General features: G+C 43.9%; 1 protein-coding gene across 1 annotated transcript in view; it reads left to right on the forward strand.

Moving 5' to 3' along the window:
* Positions 1–19861, forward strand: part of LOC131031396 (peptide chain release factor PrfB2, chloroplastic) — a 172454-nt gene that overhangs the window by 27403 nt on the left and 125190 nt on the right. The window contains exons 3-4 of the mRNA XM_057962513.2: positions 16779–16880; positions 17390–17527. Coding sequence (XP_057818496.2) covers positions 16779–16880; positions 17390–17527 — 240 coding nt within the window. The remainder of the gene's footprint in view (positions 1–16778; positions 16881–17389; positions 17528–19861) is intronic.

Below are 19861 nucleotides of genomic sequence, written 5' to 3' on the forward strand. Positions count from 1 at the left end.
GAGCAAGAGTTTCAGGAGGTTGGTGATAATCTTAAGGCGATCAACGCAAGGTTAGATAGAGAAATTGAAGAGAAGGAGAAGTACAGAGGAGAATATCAGACTTAGAGAGTATATTGCGGGGATAAGGCGTGAGAATCCCACACCCTTATTTCCCCTATTGCAGTTGATCATGGACTACATTCACACTATGAGGCAACGAGTGATATGCTCTCGAAGGTGGAAAAGTGGATTGACAGTGCAAGAAAACAGGGAAATGATTTCCTTACTCAGTTTGTTCAGGCATATGATAGGACAACAGGGCTCGTGTTTAGAATCCAGTATTTGGAGGGAGTTTGGGAAGAATTCTGGCCTATTCAGGAGAAGACTATTCCATGCCTTAAGGCTTTGAAGAGGATTCCTAATTCCACCTTGGTCAGCGAGAACATTGTGCACAGTGGAGACAGATACGATTTCCATGGCTGGTATTGTTCATTGGCCGTGAAGAGATCAACTTATGAGAACGCCCAGTTGAGCTGTATGGAGATGGAGGGATTGATTCAGGACATTTAGATGAAGATCCTCGCCTCAATTGAGGAATTATTGGGTGTTGATGTTAGTGATGCTAGTGGTTTACACTTAGCCGAATTAAGAGACAAGATGAAATTTATGTATTTTTGCCAGTTGGACTCTTTGAAGAAGAGTCAGATAGATGACTTGGTCTCTTTGTTGATTCATGTTCATAGTTCGCAGAAGCTCATGCTAGATTGGGAGAACACTTTGGATGCTTGCTCAGATTCGCTGGACGTGATTGATTTGCAGCAGGATACCTTGCCTAGCATTTCCATGGAGGAGTTAGATTTTGCATTGGCTAGATTCTTGGAGTATGCTAGGAGAGAGAGAGAGAGAGAGAGAGAGAGAGAGAGAGAGAGAGAGAGATGCAGGGAGGAATCTTCTAGAAGATTCTCTATTTGATGACTGGGTATCTTTTTATTGGGCCATGTGTTGGTGGCACCATTTTTTATGTAAACCCTAATTAGGGCAATTCTAGGGTTTTGTTGGCATGATCTTGTCCGTTGATCTTGGATCAATCTTGGCCATCCATTTTGTAAGAGACTCTATATATACCTCCTTGTCTCTCATTTGTAAGAGAGTTTTTGTAGAATTGTTGGTATATGCTGCAGTTATTTGAATCATAATCATTGTTCAATTGTTGGTGATTTTGCTCTTCAAATGTTGTCTTTGCATTCATGGTTCTCAATTCCTCCAAGTTAGATTAGAATTTTAGATTAGAATTTATTTTCATGTATCTTAGTTTGAGCGAAAGATTTGTTGAATATATTTGTGTGGAATCCTTAATCCATACCACTAGCCTCTTGCCGTTGGTAAGTGCGCCGTGTGTGGTCAACTGGAGATTTGAGTAAGCTTAACTTCAATTATTATGCAACCTTTGACAAGCATCAACTTGGATGGTGTCAATGTGTGATGGTAATAGTCTAAAAATCCTTAATTATACCTTAGATGATTGTGTTTGCCCTCTCGGGTAAACGGTTAAATGCAGAACGTAAATGCACAGAACATAATGGAAATATATTAAATAACCAGCCTTTATATTAATTCCACAGTCCATGTACAATAAGTGCTTATAACATTACATCTGACACGACTAACATGATCCTCCTTCGAAGAAAAGGTACACACTATATAATACCCGAAGGGGCGCGACACAACCGTCGCGACTCCAACTACCTACCCGTCGGCTAACTAACTAACCGCCGTAACTCATTATTACTGACAACAACATAAACATAATATGACAACATAACATAATGATTATTCCCGTCAACATCATCCCCCCCAAGAAAAGAAGTCGACTCCGACGACTTAATACAAAATAGAGATGAACGGCAGGAACTACTGACGCCAGTCGGGCCCGGATCTTATACACTTGCTGCGTCCTTGCCTAAAAACCCTTTTCTGCTACCATCCGATGCTCAAGTGCAGATTTCACCAATATTGCTTCCTTTGCCAGCACAGTCCTCCTGTGCCTACCCCAAACTTGTCTGCAAAACATAATTTTCAGTCTCAGCTTCCACCAACTGCTACTCAAATGATACTGTCTCCCTAGCCAATTTGTCCTTGATAGCCACCCGTGTTGCTCTCCCGGCATCCAACTCCTAGGTACGCTGAACTAAGTCTCACAAGACTATTGCCTCCAACCTGGTGGTCAGCTCCTCCTGAGCCCTCTGTGCATCCACCAAGGCAACCTCACGTCCAGCCGAGACATACTCCGAGTTCCTCAAAGCGTACCTATCATGCCTTGAGGTGGCCACAATCCGCTGGCACAAATGCTAGGAGACACCTCAAATCCTCCATCACACTCCCCAAAGGCTAAAAACTGAACTGAATAACTCCCTGGTGTCATACAACTGCGCGGACCTGCAATGCCTTCCCTCAAACTCTGTTTGTTCCCAACCTCCAAATCCGTCTCCCTCTACGGCTTATGGCTTCCCTGCCAATGCTTAGCTGCGGGCACAACACTTCCCGTGGTCTTCTGTAGCTCAAAATAAACTGGGGGTCTGGGGGCAGCGCCCCTCGCGGGGTCTGGGGCAGCGCCCCAGCGGGGTCGAGGGGCAGCGCCCTGTTGTGCATTGCACACGCCCCCTGTCGCCGACAGGGTCCCCCTTTCCGGTTTTGAGTTTTTTGATCGTCATCCCGAGAATCGAAGCAGAGTTTCTCGTGTCTCCTCGAGCGAGTTCGTGATCAGTTCGTAAGCTGATCGACGTTGGAATAATGAACCAATGAGTCCTCTTGACTGATCTGGCTTTCGGGCGTAAATACCGAAAGTTTGTTCCAAAATTTCAAAGTTTAACATGATGCATCTCCTTTTCGGACCCCAGGTCCGAACTTGGCGAAAGTCAAGTTGAGGTAAAAAGGAAACGTTATGCGCTCCCCCTTTTGGATTCAAGCGTCCGAGAGTGAAAATTCAAAATTTAAAAGCATAAGGTGGCAATCGCATTTCGAACCCCAGGTCCGAAATTTCCAAAAGTTGAGTTTTAAAAACATAAGGCGAATGCCGTTTTCGGACCCTAGGTCCCGAAAAGTGAAAGTTAAGTTAAAACATAACAAAACGTCCATTTCGGACCCCCGCGTCCGAACTTAAACCAAGGCAAAAGTTAGGTTTTTAAGCATAACACAACGCGCATTTCGGACCCCTGTGTCCGAACTTCAACAAAGCAAAAGGCAAAGCCAAAACATCGGGCGAATGCCGTTTTCGGACCCTAAGCCCCGAAATGACAAAAGGGAGAGTTTAAAAGTTAACAACGCCCATTTCGGACCCCCGCGTCCGAACTTCAAAAGGCGAAGTTAAGTTTTAACGCAGTGCAAACAATGCCCACTTCGGACCCCCGCGTCCGAACTTCAAAAGGGAAAGTTTAAAAGTTTAAAACATCCGCTTCGGACCCCCGCGTCCGAACTTCAACAGGGAAAGTTTAAAAGTTAAAAAACGTCCATTTCGGACCCCCGCGTCCGAACTTCAACAAAGGCAAGTTAAGTTTTAAAACAGAGTGCGATACACCCATTTCGGACCCCCGCGTCCGAACTTCAAAAGGCAAGTTAAGTTTTAAAACAGAGTGCGATACACCCATTTCGGACCCCCGCGTCCGAACTTCAACAAAGTGATAGGGCAAAAAACGTTTTCGGACCCTAAGCGTTCGAAATTCCAAGGTGAAAGTTTAAAAGCGAAACATAGTGCGATCAACTCTCCAGACCCTAAGCTCCGAGCGAAGCTTAAACGCAGAAAGCGAAGTCCAAAAAGCTCCGAGCAAAGCTTTAACGCAGAAAACGAAGTCCAAAAAAGCAAGCAAAACTTTAACGCAGAAGGCACAGTTTGTAACGCGGAGGCCAGGGCGAGCAAAGCCGCGAAGGTTAGATCCGAAAACCTCCAATTTGTCAAAATTCAAAGAATACAATTCAAAATTTGAAAGAACTCTCAAATCCGAAAACAAGGAGGTAAGACACTGCATCATCCTCCCATCAACCATTTAAAATTCAGGTTGCTAAGCACAGAACCATGTGAAATTGATAAATCCTCTTTCATCTTCCAAACCGCGAAAATTTAAACAGGAAGGATAACCGTTGGGATTCAAATTTTGCAGGGTCATCTGCTCGCCCCGCACGACAAGGTCGGGCAATCACCCATCATTCGCTCCAATCAGGTAAGTACGCTTTATCGCGTACGGTCATTTAAAATGTGTGAATCAAATAGGCAAAATACGCAAAATTTGAAATGCTTAGAGTCTGCATCTCCGTCATTCGAACATCCAAAATTTAGGATTCATTCCCGAGGTTTGGCCGGAAACTGCATCTCTTTTCAAAATTCTCATGTTTTGCCGTTGTTAAAATTAATCCAAAAAATTCGAAAGTGAGAATGCTTAGTCATAAATCTCCAGGAATATGATGCTGTTGAAGTTAATCAAATTGTTAGCCCAGAATGATATTTAAACTAATCTCGGTCTGTTGAAACACTTCTGTTATTATCTAACCCGCATCGTCATTCTCGTATCACCTTGTAATCCGTGTCTGGCTGTGCAGGATAAATGCCTAAATCAACGGCAGAATCATCAAAAACACCCGCTGCAGCAGAAACCTCACGAGCATCCAAATCAGACATCCCACGGAAAGTTGAAAGAATGAAGTATCAGTATCAGAGGGGAGGGTTAAGAGAGTCAAAGGTCCAGAGCATCTGGGACAACATTGGTGACACCGACCTTGGCCACATTGATATTCAGGATTTCAGGGATCGGGTCTTCTCACCCAATGCATATGGCAGGCCTAGGCAAATGCTGGAAAGTGGCATCGCCCAAGCAGCAGGTTTTCCTCCAGCAATCCAGAACTATGAATTAGTAGTGGAAGCTGCTTGGCATTACGAGCCAAAGTCCAGATTAGTGCTTCTGGAAGATATCACTATTGCCGACTTCTCCCCTGAGGCTATCGGTGATGCATTTGATATCCCCTTTCCAAATAATCCCATAGCTACAACAATGGACGAGGCACAGGGGGCGTATGATATGAACCCAGCCCGATGCAGGGCATTGATTAACGAAGAATGGTTCAAAGAGAAAAGGCCTTCAAGCACCAGGATTGTGAAAAAGACCCCCAGAAGTGACTTTCATAATGAACATGGCGATATGGTCACCTTACTTAGCCGAGTCATGGGACTTCCTAAGTCCAACTACTTTGAAGAATGGATGTTCTATTTTACAGAACAGGTCTTTGCCGGAAAGTCTAAGTTTGACTGGGCCCAGATCATAAGTGATAACATCCACGCTCAGCTGATTGAGCTTGAGACAAAGAAGTATTTCACCATGACCTCCTATTTGGTCTATATGTTCGCAAAGAATCAGCCACTGCCAGGATTAATAATGAAAGGTGAGATCGGGAATGGGCCTGGTCAGGTAAAGGTTTATGATTGCTACCCGCAGCTGCACTACCAGGATATAGCTCAAAGGGAAAAGAGCAGCCCGGCTTACGCGGTCGGACAGTACGAACGTGTCAACGACGCCTTCACAATGCGCCTAGTCAGGCTAATGCAGGGAGGGTTACACATAAGGCTCTCGGAGCAAGCTACCATTTTAGTGCAGAGGTATGGGGCCTGGTTTATTCAGTTCCCAAGATTCTCCTACATCCGAATTGCTGGCTTTGAAGGTGCCCCCCTTCGACTTCCGCGGTACCCAATCGATAAAGTAGTACTCATGGAGGTGGCAAGACAATCACGCCCTGCCGGCATATTATTACGAGAAAGCAAGCAGGCTGGATTCGCATTTCCAATGATCATAGGCAACCATGATGTCCAATTGAGAACTCCCACCCTAGCAGAAGAGTCCCTTGCAGAGCTAGCCTCTTATGGCCTACAGGAACATTTCCCAAGAAAATGTTTTGATCATGACAATTTGGCAAAGAGAGCTTACGGTAGGTGCTACAGAGCAAAGGAGTCAATTGAAGATTACTGGAAAAATTGCTCCGATGACTATGAAGTCAGGCGACGGGAATATTCTAGATTGAGTGTGCAGCAAATGCGACTCTTTGAGTACCGTCGGGTCCCGGATCAGCTCACAGACTCGGGGAACTGTCTCCAAGTCCGGGAATTCGAAGCAGTAAGGCATCTCTTGCCAGGCGTTGATTGGTCTCAAGACCCAATCACGGATTTCGAAGCAGTCATGGCAGCCCCGGCAAGATACACGGATCAATGGTTACAACACCAGATCGAGAGGCTAGTCCATGAAAGGGTCCAGTTTACTTACCATCTGATGGGCAGTTTCGACTCTCAGTCTTCCGAAGATGAAAGGACATCAGCTGAAAAACCAGAGAAAAGGAAGAAAACTAAGGCTTGCAGAGGGACTCGGGCATCCAAGAGAACAAGGAGGGAGAAGATTCCCATAAGAAGGCCAGAGACCACTTCATCCTCAAGGGATCCCAGTTCGTCCGACGACGCCATAGATTTGGATTGCATACCTGCTCCGCCTTCCCAGAGCGACATAGAGGCATTCCAAGCCAATGATCCTCCTGCTCCAGATATGCCGGACACCGAGCAAAAGGGCCCCAATCCGACTAAGCCGGGTGACCAAATAGAGGAAGGAGAAATCCCATCCACCCAGGGGATCGAAGTGCATGAACCTACCCAGCAGAGCCGCCACGAATTGCTACTCCTCCATGCAGCCAAGGACGACTCAACTGTCGAAGGGGAACAAAGAACAGACGAGATCCATGAGCTCGAGGGAACCAAGGAGCCACCATCACAGGAAGATGTCAGACAATTATTCAGTGAGATAGGGGAGAACTCAGATGCAAACAAGGAGCTTCCTCCTTCTTCCACCCCTCCGATGGCGGGACAACTGTTAATTTGTGATCAGCCAGTTGAAAGCATGGGGGAACAAGGTGCTAACTTAACCCTATCCTCAACCCAGACAGTGCCTCAAGAGTGGCTGATCGCTAGAGCTCAGCGCAGGGCCGCCACCAAGGTGCCCATCGATCTAGAGGACATCTTCTCACGAATGGATCAAGCAAAAGCAAAAGGGAAGAAGAAACCAAGAACATACTCTAGGATAACCAAGGATGAGCAAAGGAACCACACTCTTCATATTGCTACCCCGCCCGTAAACAAGCCAGCAGATCAAATAACACTGGCAGATTATAGCATTACGACTGTCCCCATCGGACGAGCTACAAAAGAGCAAGAAAAGGAGGAATTCAAGGACTCAGTGCAGAACATACTCAGACAGCTCGAGGAAATCACGGCTGAAAAGGATATGTATCGGGCCCGTGCTGAACAAGCCGAGGGATACATCGATAAGCTCCTACGGCCACTACACAACCCCTCTGAATCCCATATTCCCCCAATGGCATTAGCACAAAGGACCACAACTGAATTTGAAGGAATCCGGGATACCGCAAAGGCCGTTAAGGAATGGGTGCAGGACATCAAGAAAAAGGGAGAACAGATCCTCAAAGAAGTAAAGGAAATGGCTCTCCATCGAGAGCTAACTCTAGTCAGGCTGTTGGAAGTAAAGAGGGAATCCCTTCACATGCATGAAGTAGCGGCCTCTACCCTTCCCCTCCTAAGAGCTCTTTTCTGGACACATACACAAATTCCCACACTGCCTGACATCCTGGATCCCCATAGCATCAGTGTTCTCAAGGAATGGTACTGGACCGTCACCATGAAGAACGACGCCCAGGAAATTATTGACAAAGAAAATGACGCATGTGAGGCAATTCTGGGGAACATGCAAGAACTAGGCAAGACCATCCTCCGATCAATGGTTTCGGGGTGGATAAATGACCTGTCCGACAATGTAATCCGGCCGGATTGGGAGGAAAGGTTGGGAGCAGATAAGGTTTCTTATTCCATTGAAGACTTGAGTTTTGCTGGTCAGTTCCATTCAGACATATTGTGCTTCGAGCGTAATCGCTCCAGCTGGAAGGACGGTTTAAGGCACGTGGACCAGTATCTCGAAGGCATGCAGTACAAAATTTGCCACCCTCCCATGCCACCTTTTAATCCCCTCTTCCAATTATGCATCAAGTTTCAGGAATATGTCCGCGAGGAACGAGCAGCAGGTCGCGATTTATGGCGAGAATACCTGCATGGCGAGGACCAGTTTCTGCAAAAGGAATGTGAAACCAGAATAGAGAAAATAGTTTCTCAAAAATGCCTTTTTCCCTCCAAGTCTTAAAAGGTGCACTTTTGTCCCAAAAAGGTGACAGTTGACTTTTGGTCAACATATTGTAAAGTTTTTGTGCACCTCCCCTTTTTTGGATTATTTCAAAGTTGTAATTATCCTTTGGTAGTTATTGCTCCTTTTGGGGTAGTTGTAGATATTTATCCCCCTATTTATGAGTGTGGGTCCCTCTTTTTGTAAGGATGAATCTGGGCCACTTGTCTAGATTAGATCTTGGCCATTCATCCATTTTTGAAACCTATTTAAGGGGACTGGTTTTCCCTCATAAAAAGAGGAAGTTCTTGAATTGTTGCGAAAGCTCTGAAGAAATTTTGCAGGAATTAATACAATGGATTAAAATTACCTTCAAATTTCCTTGTGAGTGCATGGTCTCCTTCTTCATTTAAATTAGAAAGTTTTTAAATTATGTCTGTTCATTTTGTACAGCAGTTCTTACCAAGCATCTGATAGAACCTTCACAGTCCATACCATTAGAGGACAGCTGATTGCTTTTTTTCCTTTCTGCATGGTTAATCTGGGCTATTTTATGATTCAGTTCGATTATCAAATGTATACATATCATGAATGTAGAAGTTCTAATATTGTATTTGGTAAGATGAAAATCTGGTTTCTCCTTTGAAGATTGCACTAAGTTTATGCAAACATTGTGTCTGAATGACTGATGATGCTTAATTTGGTTTCCTGGAGGTGTCTGTCTGCTTGGGTAAATCTGTTGTCCTAGTTAACATTTACAGTTCTCTTTCTCCCTACCCTTCCTTTCTTTCCTCCCAATTTTATCCCCTTTTTTGAAATCTGCAGTCCTGCTAAATCAGCTTCAAATTAACCAACATCACCTGAAAGAAAACCGTAAGAGGTCCCTGGGAATTCGTATATGGAATTGCCAATCAAACGTAAGCCCCCTTGTGTTTCCAGCAAAAAACACATCAAGCCACTGAGAGATCCCGCAGTCAAGACCTGACAAAAGAAACCTTGAGGTTATCCCCATTGATCAAAACGTAGAAAATAGCATTAGGGATTCCCTTATTTCAAGAGAGGGTAGGATACTCAGTGAGTTTATTCTATTCTGCGTTGGCCGTATGGAATTTGCAGCGATGCGATTTCATCCACGTCAACACGCCCCTGCGGGGTTGAGGGGCAGCGCCAACACCAATTTACAACCTTTAGAACCCCACGAAAGTCCATGACGCGCATCATTTCTGTGATATTTTATGATGTCAAAACCCTTCTTCTACACTCCAATATTTTCAGTGTCTAGGCTCTAGACTTCAGCAAATCATTTTAAATCTGGCCGTCGTCGTTTTTTTTTTTTTTTTTTTGGGCACTGTAATGTCCCCGATGGCACCCCGGCCATACAACCTCCCTATACGGTCAACAACAACATTGGCACCTCCGATCGTGCGGCTGCTTGGTCTACCTGTGGCGGTCGGCCTGTGCTTTACCCTTCTCATCACGTGGTGGCGTGGTGGTGCGGTGTTCGGCGTCTTCTTCCCTTTACCCCTTGCTGTGCGGTGATGGCGGTGTGCGGGGTTGTTTTGTTCTTCGTCGCGGTGGTGTTGTGCGGCGTCTTTGATGTTTGGCGGCGTTTTATTCTTCCGCGGGCTGCTTGGTGACCGCCTTCGGTGGCTCCCACCGCACGGTGTGACCACCACATGATGGTGCCACCGTCGGTGATGCCACCGTCGGTGCTTCCACCGCACGGTGGTGCATCGTCCACCGCACGGTGGTGTCACCTTGTCACCTTGGTCCCATCGTACGGTGGCCATTTTCCCCTTCTTTTTCTTTTTTTTTTGACCGTACGGTCGCTGTCGTACGACTGTGCGATTTTTTTCAATTTTTTTTTTTTTTTTTTGAAGTTGTCTAGAGAGTCTTCGGCTCGGGTCCCCTGTCTCTGGGATCGCCCTTAATCCTTCTCGGTTTTTCTCGCCCAAAAGTCTCCTGCTTTTCTCCCATGCCTCTCGAGTTGCTTGCCCGGCCTCTTAGGTCCCCTTCCATCCTCTCGGGTCCCCCTTCGGGCTCTTGGGTGTCTGTCCGGCCTCTCGGGTCCCCTGTGCGCTTCGCGTGGTAGGGTTTCAATTTGGGCCCGTTGGTGGCAAGTCTATTTTCAATGGCCATCGGAAGACCTAGAACCACAAATTCTATAGGGACCACGACCTCCTTCCTGTACATAAGAAGAAGAAGGATAATAAAGATTTTGAAGACTGCGGTCTTCCATACAGGGTTCCAATCGTTGCCGACACTCTTCGGATTATTTATGCCGCTAGGGTTTGGGGCGTCTCCCTTCCAATATTCTCTGTATTTCGGCAGGTACACCTTTGTTGGTTGCTCTGGTTCCTCTACTTCGAGCCTGTAGCTTTGGAACATTTCGTAATCCTCCATTTGCCAGTGGAAGAGCCTGTTAGTCGAGCATACCTCATCTTCAGAACATCCCTCCAATTCTAGCACCCCTTCACTGTTCGGCTCCATCGCGTTCTTGCCCTTGCTTTCATCGGGACCCCCTTCCCTTTTATTAGAGTCCTCTGAGTCTGAGTCTGAAGAGGCGAGCTCTTCGCCGACATCTTGGGTGTGTAGGTCAATGGTATATTTCCGCCCTCCCTTCTCCATGGAAAGTGTATTTTTCTTCCAGTTGTGGTTTACCCTCGCGTTGATCAACCACACTCTCCCCAAGATGGCGTCATAGCCTTTCTTCTTCGAGGGAATAACCACGAAATCTAACAAGAATGGTTGTGTACCAATTGTCACTTGCTGGGCCATCAACAGGCTGAGTGGCTTAATGCCGTGTTGGTCCGCTCCCACCAGGTTGAATGTGGGTGGCCACAGGGTGGGCTTCCCCAGCCGCTTCCATGTTTCTTCTGGTAGTACATTCACCCCAGATCCACCATCCACAATGGTGTCCTTCAGAATGGTCCCACGGATACCCATTTCTACCACAGCTGGGTGTCTACCACTGCTCAAGGCTAGTAACATCGGGTTAGTCGAAGGGCTGACGGAAACCTCCACCTGTGGTGTACTCTTCAAAGCGGTGGCGGGAACCCCTACTTGTGGTGCACTCGACGATGCGGTGGCGGGAACCCCTACCTGTGGTGCACTCGACGATGCAGTGGCGGGAACCCCTACCTGTGGTGCACTCGACGCTGTGGTGCTTTGCACATTGGTGAGGATGGTAGTCCTCAATTGTGGCATAGAGTCTAGAAGGTCTTTTACCTTTATCGGCACCTCCATCTGCAAGATTTGCCCAATGATGTTATTTTCCGCTTCCGTACGGGATGATGTACTTGCCACCTCGTTGTCCCGTCGTTCGGTCGTCATCTCACGTTCAATATTGGCCTTTGCCTCCCGTAATCTCTCCTTCTCCGTACGGGGGTCGGGATAAGTGGCTTTTTTCGTCTGGGCGCGGGTGATCGCCAGTACTTCTATCTCACGAGTCTTCTCAGCCTTCTCAATGTTGAGGAGATTAACCCCTGCCTGCGGGCAATTTGCGTCCTCATGGTCGCCTGGCCCACACCAACGGCAGAGGTGTTGAGGGGTGGCTTCCTTCGTGCAATCACGGGCGAAGTGCCCCCACTGATTATAGGCCCTACATTGGATAATTGGCCGGCCCTTGACGTCATACTGGATACGGCTTCCATTATTGTTATTGTTGCTATTCCTTCCGCCGCTGCGTCTGTTGTCCCGGTATCCTCCAGATGATGCCGTTGTGTTAGTATGTTGGCCGGTACCCACTGGTGTGGATGTTGTGGCCTGCTCCGTGAACAACACCTGGTTCGTGCTTCGGGTTTTCATATTGTATGGGCACTCCTTGGTGGAGTGTCCCATCACTTGGCAAATCTCACAGAATGCCTTCTTCGGGCAAGTACCCCTTGTGTGTCCGTCACTCCTACAGTCTGTACACCACACTTCATTTTCTTCCGTCTTACTTGTACTCCCTTTCATGGCTTTGAATTCTTTCAACATTCGTTCCATGTCCTTCTGGAGCGCGTATACCTTTTTACCCGATTCGCCACCGCTACTGCTCTCCCCGTCAGAATCTTCATCATCGTCAGATGAATATCTATTGCTTTTCTTCTTCGTTGATGTTTTATATTCGCTTTCTAGATCCATCGCCCTGTTATAGGCGTCATCATATGACATCGGGGGTACAATCTTCATTTTTTTTCGGAGGGAGGATTTCAATCCTTCCACAAACCATCGTTTTTTTAAACCGTCAGCCGGCTGGCTCTCCATTTTACCCAAGAGTTCTTTCAGCCTCCGACTGTATGCCCGTACTGTCTCCTTAGTACCTTGCTTGGTACTGTATATCTCTGTCACAATTTCGTTGTCATCACGAAGCAACCGGGACTCCTCCGTGAATTCCTTCTGTAGGGTAGCCCATGTGGCCACTTTTTGCTTATCTACATCGGAGTACCAATCTATGGCGACTCCTCGTAACGTGGCTGGAAATTGCTGTACCCAGTCGTCGTGGTCTGTTACTCCGTTGGCAGACCAAATGGTCTCACATGTACGGCAGTGCCGTAAGGGGTCTTCCTTGCCGTCCCCTGTGAACTTTGGTAACTTTTGTTTGCTCGCCATCCCTTGTCGTCTTCCTGGAGGCAGTTGTGTCTGTGTCTGTGTCTGTGTCCCTGCGCTGCTACCTTCGGTAGTGTTGGTGGTGTGTCCTGGAGGTACGGTGTTTTGCCTGTCGCCTGTGGCACCTACACCCGTACTGTTGCCCTCCCCTTCGTTTTGACACACTCCTACTCCTGCTTCCCGTTGGTGATCTTCACTCCATGGCGTGAGGGATAAGTTCCTAAACTGATCCCGAGTCTCCTCGACTAGATTTTGCCGTAACCTTGTTTCTTCTAAAAATTCTTCGTGGCTCCGCGTCCTACGATGATCTGGCGACGCGTAGAAATTTTCGTCGGCCTCTGCACCTTCCGTGACACCTCCTTGGTTCCCCTCGGGCCCCCCTTCGGCAGGTCGTCCTTCGGCAAGTTGCCTCAGCGTCCGTCTTCGTTCTACTTGCTGCTCCAGAATCAAAGCCCTCAGCGCGGCCTCCCACTCGTTCGTTTCTGGTTTTCTATTCCTATCTTTATTCAATAGGTTTGGCATTAATTGTCACACATCTCCATAACTTCTCAATTCTTAAATCAAAACATATCTTTATTAATTCATCTGCTCAAGTACAACTCGTGTCAATGACACTTTTATTTGAAAATAAGAAGTTCACAGTTCAATTCCCTCTTGGCCTGGCGCCATCTCTCTCCGTGTCCCGTCAGCTGTTCTCCTCGTAGCGTTGCAGGATTTGTTGTCGTCGTTCCTCCTGGGCAATCTCCTCTAGGTGGGCCTGCTGTGCCAGCGATGCCTGTGCAAGCAGCCGGGGGAGGTGGTTCATTAACCGGTTTACTACCGGGCTAACCTCCAGTGCTGTCCACACGGCACTTGGTGGGATTTCTGCCTCCGCCGCTTCTCGTCGAACGTATGTCTGAATGGCTACCTGGAGCAAAATCGAGAATTCTCGCGTTGCCGTGTCTTCTCCCGTGTACAGTTCTGTCTGCGCGTCGTCGACCTCCGGGTTTACCTCACCAACGGGTAGGCCCATTGTGTCTGTGCGCCATCCGTGTCTTCCGTTCCCGAGTTTGTCTAGGCAACGGCGCCAAATGTTTGCCCTCTCGGGTAAACGGTTAAATGCAGAATGTAAATGCACAGAACATAATGGAAATATATTAAATAACCAGCCTTTATATTAATTCCACAGTCCATGTACAATAAGTGCTTATAACATTACATTTGACACGACTAACATGATCCTCCTTCGAAGAAAAGGTACACAATATATAATACCCGAAGGGGCACGACACAACCGTCGCGACTCCAACTACCTACCCATCGGCTAACTAACTAACCGCCGTAACTTATTATTACCGACAACATAAACATAATATGACAACATAACATAATGATTATTCCCGTCAACAGATTGCACTAAGCTTGTGTCAATACCTGTTTGTGAGACCTTGCCTAGTTTGATTCCACTAGATTTGTTCATCATTTCTTACATTCTTAGGCCTAGAATAGATTTCCTGAACCCTATTCCTTTTGCCCATTTTTTAGTAAGAATTAAATCTGGAGCTTCATTGTTAAATCCTAAGTTGTCAGCACACCTATTTTGCATCTTCATGATCGAAGAAGATGATCCTAACATTTGCGTAAGTCCCCAAGTGAACACAACAATTCACATCGACCATTGAGTTACCCACTCGTCAAGACCTGACATGTAGAAACCTTGGAATCATTTTAGTTGATCTTATCCTTAGCATCTGAGGTGATTTTGTTCAAGAGAGGGTAAATTACGTTGGTATTTTATTCTGAAATGTTATGTGCATAAAAGTTTAAAACACACATCAACAGGAGATTGAACCAGCATTGTGTAGTTGTTGTTATTATAGCGAAGCAAAGCTCTGTTTGGAAGAGTTTGTCTATCCGAGCATTATTCATTGTCATCATTGTCCTTAGGTGTTAGAATAGATTCCCAAACCCTTTCCCTTTTGCCTTTTGTTTGAATTCGAGTTAGCGTAGGAAGAAAGCATCACTGAATTGTTACATCAGATGGTCAAGTTCCAGCTGTGATTCATAAGTGCAAGCCCCTTTGTGATACCAGCAAGATCACGTCATACTTGCTGGGTCTATCCATTGCAATATCAAGACCTGACTATAGAAACCTTGGGGTTATCTTATTTGATCATATTATTTAGCATATAAGGTTTCCTTGTTCAAGAGAGGATAGACTACCTAATATTTTATTCTATGTTCGAAGTGCGTAAAAAACACATCAACACCACCCACCTGTGAAATTTAATTGAGAGAAGTTTATTGAACATTCTGATTGTGCCATGCCATAGTAGTATGTTACATATAGAATCTGGCAAGTTTTATAGTTTCTTTATAGAAGCTGGCTGATAACACTCAGACTATAAGAGGCAAAACCCAACTCTGTTATATGTGTCACCACAACTATTGGCCTGGCTGGCTTAAATTCATATCTTTCTTCAAGTAAGTCAACTTGATCTCCAGATAATAGGTAGGTCTGGATATACTGAATTTCAATCTATAACTGCCACCGGCCATTGACTTGATAAATTGGATAAACGAGGTAGGTCAGCTGACCATGGAACTGATACCTTTTCTATCTTTGTAGTGAGAACTGGAACTTAGTCAAGTAGATGAGTAACTAAATCTCCAACCACTATCTATGCTTTCACCTCTGCCTTTGATGCCTTAGCCTTTACTTTTGATGGCATCCTTTATTTTGCTATGACCTTTGCTTCCATAGTCTTAGCCACTGTTTTGTATGGTTTTGTTGCTGAAGGAGTTCCTGCCCCTGCAGCAATTGGTTGTACTGCTGTCACCTCTTCTTATTTCCTATTCCTCTTGCCTCCACTTTCAGTGCTGAGCAACTCCTCCTACCCACCCAATTTCCTATGCTGGGTTCCTATCTCAATCCAATATATCTGCAGATTGCACTAAACATATTATGAATAGATTGCAGCTGCTGTGAATGGCTAAAGTTCAGCATCCTAAGAGGGAATAATAAATGGTAGTCAAATTGTGGATGACATAATAATCACTCAATGCATTGTTCACCCAATTACAGACATTGCATGTCTAAGGCCTCTATTAAATGTACTTAGCAATCCTTGACAGAACATTGGAAATTTTTGGACTTCACTTATGTTGAATAGGTACAACCATACAAAGATGTAATGTTACATGGACAATTTTTTTCTGTTACCCAAGTGGTATGCCCATGTGACTTTCTTATTCTTTTAGAAGACTAAGGAAATGAGACCATCTATTGCCTTATCTCTTCAATCATAATGCAATGTACTTGGATTAAAGCTCTCCAGGCTGCAAAGAATGAGCACTAATTTATAGGATTATGAGCAACTGCCCCGAAAAGATGTTCAATATTATCTCTAATTTGCACTGTTTCCAGCAATGGCTATTACAAGAATGTCATCTGTTATCAAATAATGTTCTTTAAATATGAGAATGCTTTGAGCTCATTGTTACAATGGAGTGCACAACAATTAATGTGGCCCTTATTTTTTATTGTTCCCAAGTATCCCTTTTAGTATTTTGATATTCCTGTCATTGAACTAAGGCATCTCACAAGACATTGGAAAGGGATGAAAGGAAGTATATTGTTAAACACTAACTATGAAACAACAGATGGCTCAAATTTTCAGGCAGAATTCACTTTATCAACTCAATAATACAGGCCCTGGAAATATGCTGGTTGAGTACTGGAATAGAATCCTGGAGTGCTGATTGACATTCCTGTTCATATTTCAGTTTGCCTGTATCTATAGTAGGAGATTTAGGTGTAGTAAACTCCTTGAATATTCAATAAAGTGATCCTTCATGCTTGTTTACATAAACTGTCATTTGGGTTTGCTTTTATTTTTTATTAATGGCTAGAAAGAATTTATTCAATTCTCTAACAGATACACCTCAATATCTTTCAATTATATCAATATGTAAGATGTTCTGAAGCAATATTTTATTGGTTATCTGGACACTGTACAGGAAACCACAAAAGCTCTGCTAAACATGCGCAAGATTGCAAAGGAAAAGGAGATTGCGGCTTTGCTTTCTGGAGAGCACGATTCATGTTCTTGCTATATAGAGGTGATTATGAGCCTAACATATTGAAAGAGGATAAAATATTGATTCTACTAATTCATTCATTTGATAATAAGATTGGTGTATATCAAGAATTGAGCAGTTATCGGTTGATTAGTTTTTGAGCATAATTAGTTGATGCAAATCCTAATGTCAAGCAGATGACAATTCTGGGATCTTCTTTACAATCAGTCAACAAAGTGATTTATCATGAATGTAGTTATTTTCAATTCTAAAATGTAAGATTTTGAAAAGGATAGAATTGGCATTTTCTTTATAGAAATGCTTATAATAATTTAACGAATGTACGCAAGGGATTATCCAAAAGGATGAGAACTTCGAATTTGATGGTTTGCAAAAAAGGTCACAAATTTATAACTTTGGTTAATAACTTAATACAATAGGAAACCACATAAAAGGATCGCAATGCAAAAGATTTAGGCAGTTATTTTTAGTTTAGCAAATGTCATAATAAGATCCAAGTAAATTCTGATCTTACCCGTTTTATAATGCAGGTTCAACCTGGAGCTGGTGGAACAGAGAGCATGGACTGGGCAGCTATGGTCTTGCGTATGTACAAAATGTGGGCTCAACGCCATGATTTTAGAGTCACAGTAGTTGAGGAGGTGCCTGGAGAAGTGGCAGGGATCAAGGTTCCTCTTTTTTTCCTGGTCTATTTGTTGAATCTTAACATGTTTTTTTGTGTAAAATTGTAGTTAAGAGTTACAACACAGCCTAGCCAGCATGCCAAAATTTTTGAATGAGACCCTGTTGACGTGTCTAAAGTCGCATCGCTGCAAACTCCATCCGGCCAACGCAGAATAGAATGTACTTGCTGAGTATCCTATCCTCTCTTGAGATAAGGAAATCCCTAATGTTGTTTTTCGTTTGATCAAAGGGGACGACCTCAAGGTTTTGATTGTCAGGTCTTGACCGTGGGATTACTTAGTGGTTTGATGTGTTTTGCTGGAAACACAAAGGGGACTTACGGTGATATGGATAATTGCTGGATGAGTTCCCTAAAATTCTAACAGTCTCGTTATCGATTGGTTTCAGTTAGATGATACTATTTCAGCAGGATTGTGGATTCTTCTTGGTAAAAAAAGGGGAAAAAAGAGGGATAGGGAAAGAGAGGTACAAAAAGTCTAAATTATTTAACTAAGATAGCACATTCAAGAAAAGTAGACAGACACTTTCAAATAACTAGATTAAACACTATCAACCATTTAAGCACAATATTTGTATGAATCTAGTGCGATCTTCAAGGAAAAATTGAGTTTTCATGCTATTGAACACAACTTCAGAACTTTAACATTCATTCAATGAGTATTCAATAACCGAACTAAGCATATGAAAGGGTTCAGATTAACCATGCAGAAGGAGTGACAATCAGTTAGTCCCTAATGGTATGAACAACGAGGATTCTATTAGATGTTTATCTAGAAAATGCTATAGAGAAATGAAAGAAACATAACTAAATAATTCAAATTGGTGAAGAAGGAGACCATGCACTCACAATGAAATTGGAAGAGTCTTAACTTTCCATTAAATCCTGTAAATTTCGCCAGAGCTTCAACAACAATCCATGAACTTCTTACAAAATGAGGGAAAACTAGTCCCCTTTAAATAGGCTTCCAAAAACAAATGAATGGCCAAGATCTAAACTTAAACAAGTGGTCCAGATTCATCCTTACAAAAGGTACCCATACCCATAAATGGAGGGTAAATATCAGCAACTACCCCAAAGGGAGCAATAACTACCTTAAAAGGTAATTAAAACTTATCCAAAATAATTCAAAAAGTGCACATACACAAAGTTTTAAGTTTACAGTTGACTTGGATGTCAAATATGACCCTTTGACCTCAAAGTGCACTTTTCAAAATTTAAAAGAAAAAAGGCACTTTAGGAAAGTACTTTTTCTTTTCCAGTTTCATATCCTTTTACCAAGAATTCATCTTCGCCATGCAAATATTCTTTCCAAAGGTCCCGACCTGCTGCACGTTCTTTGCGAACATACTCCTGGAACCTAATGCATAATTGGAACAACAAACCGAACTGAGGCATATGGGGATGATGAATTTTATACTGCATGCTCTCCAGATAATGATCTATGTGTTTTAAACCATCCCGCTAGCTAGACCGATTAGCCTCAAAGCTCAAAATATCAGAATGTAATTTACTAGCAAAATCTAGGTCCTCTATAGAGTAGGCGATCTTATTTATTTTTAATCTATCCTCCCAGTTTGGATGGATTATGGGATTGGACAGACTCTTTTGCCAACCCAAAACCATAGATCGGAGGATTATTCCACCAAGGTCCCTTGTGTTCTTCAAAATTTCCTCGCATGTCTCTTGCTCTTTGTTAATGGTGGCCTTGGTGTCATTCTTCATGTTGATGGTCCAGTACCATTCTTTGAAAATGTTGATGTCGTGGGGGTCCAGGATGGTGGAGAGTGTAGGGATCTGTGGATGGGTCCAGAAAAGAGCCATCATGAGGGGGAGAGTTGTAGTAACGGCTTCATGAATTATAAAGTATTCCCGCTTCATCTCGAACAGTTTGACCAAAATGGTCTCTCGATGGTGGGCCATTTCTTTTACCTCTTCAATAATTTGTTCTCTTTCCTTAATGTAATATCGCCACTTTGAAATAGAATTTAATAATAAATGATAATAATATCCCCACTTTGAAATAGAATTTAATAATAAATGATAATAATAAAATTAAAATATAAAATGATATAATTAAATATGATTAATAAAAAATTAATTAAGTTAATGAAAAGTCAAAAGACATGAAAGGAAAAGTTGTGACTCCCTCAACAATGATATATAAAAGGGAGAAGAAAACCTCATTTGAGAGGGGGGATAATTTGGTGATGAGAAGTGCAGATTTGATTTAAATAATAAGTACAGATCTGATTATGAAAGGTTGTGTCCCTTTCAAATGGTAGAAATAATGAAGAGTTACACTCTTTCAAAGGGTGCT

Source organism: Cryptomeria japonica, chromosome 9 (genome assembly GCF_030272615.1).
Source record: "Cryptomeria japonica chromosome 9, Sugi_1.0, whole genome shotgun sequence".
NCBI classification, from domain to species: Eukaryota; Viridiplantae; Streptophyta; class Pinopsida; order Cupressales; family Cupressaceae; genus Cryptomeria; species Cryptomeria japonica.